The following is a 6000-nucleotide window of genomic DNA, read 5'->3' on the forward strand; positions in this document are numbered from 1 at the left end:
TATTTTGTAAAGAAGTTATTGATTACAAACTATAGAGAAAGCTGAGGCGAATAAAATGTAGTGTAGAATCTGAAAGTGTATGTTGGTTTACGCTTAGTTCTACATTCGGTTATTTTACAATTAGTTTCGATATTTACTATCACTTTCAAGTTATTTTTGTTTTGTTTTTTGCGGAAGTCATACTTACAAAATTTACTAAGCGTAAGTATAGTGCTTTTTTCCATAGAAAATTTAGTTAGTACTTACTTAATTCAATAAGTAAGTACTTACTGAATTCAATAAGTACTTTCTTCAGCCTGCACTGTAAAAAAGAAAAAATCCGAAACGTTTCTGAGTAAAACTTTTCGATACTTGCTTGCAGTTCTGGCTAAGCTTTGGCTATGTTTGCATTACTGCTTATAGAAGTTCCTTAATAAATCAGAACGGTGCTAAGCTTTTTTTGTATCCCTTCCTAAGTTTACATTAAAGTTCCAGAAACACGACTAACTTCAAACGGGAGGATCTTCGAATTTTTCAAGAGGCTTCCGAGATGATATCAGGAAGGTTATTAACTTTTATCGGAAAACTTTCCGGGTTTTGGCATGAGATGTTACTGGAAGAAATTGGCCACATCAGCTGCCCATAATTTTCCAGTAACATTTAGGAATCGTTTTTACATTGAATCACGCCCATTATCAATCTCATATGTTTTAAAATTGGCTATACTATTTTAAGCTCTATTAAAAAATTTTATTTGATTCTATCAAAATACTGAGTAAAAGTTTATTTTAATCCAACTTCTTTGCCACAGCAACGCGCGGCTGGGTCTGCTAGTATATATATATATATATATATATATATATATATATATATATATATATATATATATAAAGGAGAGAGAAAGAGAGAGAGAGAATATATCTCTAGTAAAAACTTAAGGGGAAATAATGAACATCAAGACATTCAGTATACTGTCTTGACTCTCGATAACTCGAAGTCTTGAAGTCTTAAAACTTGAACAAGCTTCCTGTTAAAGACGAAGTAACCTAGTTTAATTAAAGTTTTCTACATTGCGATACATAGTTTAAACAGTAGCGTCTGAAGTATTGACGTTGATCCAGAGAAATAGAAAGGAAAAAGGAATCATCAGAGGAAATCAAATCGTTGGTAATGTATTGATAGATGATATATATGTCTTCAATCTTCCTCAATCTCTGACTGTGGCATTTTCGTGGTTGAATATGTCGTTCTCTTTGTCAATTTAGTTTATCTTGTCAAAAGTCAGAGACAATGAATCAACTTATTTGGTAGCCGTCAGTGAATGTTGTGTAGTAGTTTATAAATCATAGCTAAAGAGGTTTTTTACTTTTCCAGAGAATAAGAACTTCTGAGCAGCCAAATGACAATTATTTTACGGAAGTCAATGTTACACAACATTTCTGATGCAGTATTGAAATATATCTTTAGCGTCCAATATTACGTATACAGAATCAGAGAAATCTAGAATACAAGATTACGCAAGTGACTATTGCAAGAACCATTCTTTCCTAGCAAGCACAATAAAACTACATTGTACAAAAAAATTTAGAAACTTTCCTGGAAAATAATGAACTGCTAATGTGCCAAATTTTTGCAGTTAACATATTTTGCAGAATACATGATTTTTTTCAGCTAAAAATGAGTAACCTTTCTGAAATCTTTTTTGCGGAATTCAATCACCTCCCCGGTCATATGCAGTCATGTCTTTCAAAGTTTGTCTCTAACTTTTCATTGACATTAAAACTTAGGTTGGTTAAATTTAGGCTTTGCACATTCCTGATCGACCAATTAAAACTTCTTGAAAAGGACAGGCCGACTTATCCGCCATTTTGTTTCCAAGGCGGCTTTGGATCCATCCTTGCTTCTAGTATCTACAAATACGTTATTATACTCGCTGGTTGCTATGTCGAAAAAAAAAAAAAACTATAAAATGAGTAAAATGTCAACTAGGGTAAATCTAGAAAGTTAACTTAGGTTACAAATTCAGCAAAAGTGTACCGGGAAATGTTTACTGTAATGAACATCATTTTTGCACCTTATTTGTTTTTAATTTGTATTAATTAAATCTTCTTCATTTACAGAATAAAATAATAAAAAATCCATCAGGAAACACATCTAAAGCTTGGGCACCCGTTTTCTGCAACGAGGCTTTGGTAAAAATAGTAGTTTTTTTTCCCCCGACAAACTTGGAACCAAAATGTCAGATAAGTCAGCTCCCCTTATATAGTGGCCTTACTACCAATAAAGTTTCAAAACCATCTGGTTAGAGTGTTTTTCTTTGTGGCACTGCTTAATTTCTTAGACTATATTTTTAGTAGCCACGTTTTTTTTTTGTAATCTCTTACGGTAACTTTCAGTACTAAATGGCACCACAGTTAACCTTTTAAACGCCGTAATTCAAATTTTGAATTTTTACTTTTAATTTTTTGCTTAAATGTCTCAATTTACCTCTAGTATAGCTAACCTAAACATGTTTTGGCGAAAAAAAAATTCTAAATAGGGTTTTGAGGATGTTCCCATTTGGGAACATCGGCATTTGGAATGAAGTAAACGGGAGGATTGATCTCGAAACTTTATTACTTCGAAATGTGTGAAAACATATGAATATTTTTGTTTATTTTACATACTATTATACTTTTCTTTTCTGAATGACACTTTTTCTTCCTTATTGTCCATTGTATTGGGGGAAGCAAGATGAACGGAGTCTTTTTTCACATTCAATGCCCGTTTTCGCACGTTCTTCTCACAAACCGTAAAACGTCTCTGAGTGAAGGGGACAATATAATGGTTATCTGTTTTTCTATTCAGAACAGGAAGGTGTGATTTAGGTTCAGGTCTGCTTGACACCTTCACTGAGAGTTAATATGATATCAGCTAGATGTTGCATATAATCCAGAAGAAGTATTTTAAAAAATACCTGCAGAAGATCCATTGCCTGAAGCTTGGGAAATTTTTCAGTCAATTTTTCGAGTTTTTTCCCCGGAAGATTTTCTTCAAACTTAGCATATTTTTTCCAACTGGGATAGGGTTCTTGTTTCCGCTTCTTTGCTTTTGGAGTCGAGCATGAGGTTGTGTTTCCCTTTTGATATCGTGAATTGTGAAGCTGAGCATCTGAACTATTTGAACCTCTATCTTCATCGCTAAGCATCAAGTCAACATGGCCGCAGACATCTTTAGGATAAACTTCATTTAAGGCTTCATCGTTTATGTGTTCTTCATCACACAGACTCGCGTGTTTATCAGGTAGCAAAATACAAAGATCATGCTCGTGTTCGTCATCAAGTTCGCTGTCGGATAAGCTGTTTAAATTACCTAACGCAGCTTCTAACGTTAAAAATTTGCGAGGCATCTCTAGATTGCTGTTTATACGGAATGATAGTTCAAAAACACTAAATAGATTAAAACTACATTATTCTGAGTCTAAAAACAAAATCGTTGGTACGTATGAGACTCGCTAAAAGAAACAGAACGCACGTGAGCCGAGTAATGAAATGAAATGATGAAATGAGACTGGTCAAAGTTCATAAAAGGCTTTATAAGTAAAAAAATAAAAGGCATAAAAGTTCATAAAAATATCTTTATCTACCCGTCAGTCACGAGATACATTTTAAAAGTGTGAAACACATACAATTCTTAGAAAGTGAGTAGGGTAGAAAATAAGAATTCCAACCCCGAAAACGCGATTTACTTATAATAGAGAGAATGCATGAAGGCGGGTGTGACGGTCATATTTACAATAGAATAATGGTGTGAAGAGCAAGCTGATTGATAAAAAATGTATGTTCGTGAATGAAAGAACCGAACACGCGTATTCAACACAAAACAGATCTTCCACAACAAAATATTTGAAATAAAGAGGAATCACACTCAAATTCCGCAATTGACGAAAATCCCCCTCAAATACTATACTCTAAATTCCGATGTTCCCAAATGGGAACGCTTCGGTTCTTATGGAAATAACTCACAAGAAATAATAATTGGAAATATTTTGTTAAGTTGAAATAAAATATAGGTCCTCTGGCCACTAAATAACGCCAATAAAATATTTCTTACATCTTTTTCTTTAAAAGCAGAGACAGAAAAACTTAGACAAATTCTAAGTTCAGAAATTCAGTAAATTTGACTTTAATTTCAAGATAAAGGTTAAACGTACTTTAAAAATTAAGAACACCTAAAATAAATTAATACTGTTATGTGTCATTTCAGAAAATATGACAAGGCTACACAAATAATTAGGTTATTAAAAAAATTCACAAAAAAATGTTCCCATTTGGGAACATCGGCAGGTAAAAGGTTAAAATCAGCCTCAAAAGATTGAAATTAAAGATTTTGTAAGAGAAAGAAAACTTTATGTTTACCAAAATAAATATCTTCCTCATTTTTATTTATTTATTTTTTTTTTTCATTTTTCATTTTCTGTCTTTGTATTTGTAAAACTAATAGAGTACATTTCATTTTGTTATCAAAACAAAGTACTTTAAATATTTTGGTTATGAGAAAATAATGGTAGAGAATCCAGATTGGCCACCATTTTGATTTTCTTTAAACCACGTGGTGATTGTACAGTCATAGAAAAAAAAACGAAACACTTTTAATTATTCAGCCATTATACATGCTAGAAAGAAAAGAAAGGTGTCATCCAACTTGTTTACAAGTCTTCTTCAAAACTACGTAGGTTAAATTTTGATAAGGGACCATATACAAAGCAAAATAAACACCAACTCTTGATTTTCAAATAAGAACCCCCATTTTTTGCTACATAATTATGTTTAGACAGCAAAATTCAGCCAGGGTACGAAATTTCACTGCATTCCGTGCAGTAGAACAGGAGTTATTAACAAAAAAAACGTTTTAGGGACCGTCACCACATTGAAAACGCTTCTTTCAAGGTCACGGCTTATCAAGTAACGGAATGTAAACAAACAAACAAAAAAAGAATACTTTCATTTAATTTGAGTTTTGACATCTTGAATTCAAATTATGTTTTTCGCAATCATGATTGTGTGTATGTAGGCGTGTGTGTGTGTGTGTATGGGAGGGTATGTGTGTTTGTGTGTAGGGGGATGTGTATGTGTGTGTAGGCATATGTGCTTGTGTATGTGTGCAGGCATGAATGTGTGGGTAGTTGTGTGTATGTGAGTGTGTATGTGTAGGTGTCTGTATGTGTGTGTATGTGTGTAGGTGTATGTGTGTGTATGTGTTTGTGTGTGTGTGTATGTGTGTGTAGTTATGTGTGCGTGTATGTGTGTGTAGTTGTGTATGTATGCGCGTGTGTGTAGGAAAGGAATGCAACCTGGAGACGGCTTTCGCTATAGGAACAGCATCGTGAGGAGTCGGTCGACGGTGATGGTACGGAGGGTGGCGGTGTGAAAATAAAATGATAGGACGCCAAAAACAGTCAAATGAAAGCAATAAGCAATCGTGATTGCTCAAAAAAAAGATCGAGATTATCCAGCTCAATTCATGATTTTTTTATGTTCTCTTTTTTCCGTAATTCGATACTTTTTTGGCCGATAATGTTGCGCCATAAAGCGATTTACGGTCGCTTTTTTTTTTTTTTTTTTTTGAAAAAAGGTTAAAATATTTACTGATTTTTGGCTGTATGGATTAACCTAAGAAAGACGGATGGGGTTTGGCTGGTCCATCGTATATATCGTTGTTTAATAAATCGAGTAATGACAAATTGAAAGCAATTGAACTTTTTGCTTTTTGTAATATGAACCTATTGGATTGCTTATATAATCATTCAGCAAATAAGTCTCATAGAAATGAAAATATCCAACTTATACCTAGAATCATGATGTGAATATGTTTAATAAATGTATTGCACCTATGTTACAGGTTTATTTTCGAATGAATAGAAAGTCTTTGATGTAAAATGGAACTGCGCGTTTTTCATTTCGCAAAACATTGAAAGAAGTTTGAGTCATCGCATACAAAAATATAAAAAATATACCGCACAACGGGGGAAAACGCAGCATT

At 33.3% G+C, this 6000-nt stretch overlaps 1 protein-coding gene across 1 annotated transcript in view; it reads right to left on the reverse strand.

Annotated features, from left to right (window-relative positions):
• Positions 1-3367, reverse strand: part of LOC129228423 (uncharacterized) — a 106064-nt gene extending 102697 nt beyond the window's left edge. The window contains exons 1-2 of the mRNA XM_054863103.1: positions 2936-3367; positions 2654-2781 (exon numbers count right to left, since the gene is read on the reverse strand). Of these exons, the coding sequence (XP_054719078.1) occupies positions 2654-2781; positions 2936-3367 (560 nt within the window). The remainder of the gene's footprint in view (positions 1-2653; positions 2782-2935) is intronic.
• Positions 3368-6000: the final 2633 nt, after the last annotated feature.

The sequence above is a fragment of the Uloborus diversus genome, chromosome 8 (assembly GCF_026930045.1).
Source record: "Uloborus diversus isolate 005 chromosome 8, Udiv.v.3.1, whole genome shotgun sequence".
Classification (NCBI taxonomy): domain Eukaryota; kingdom Metazoa; phylum Arthropoda; class Arachnida; order Araneae; family Uloboridae; genus Uloborus; species Uloborus diversus.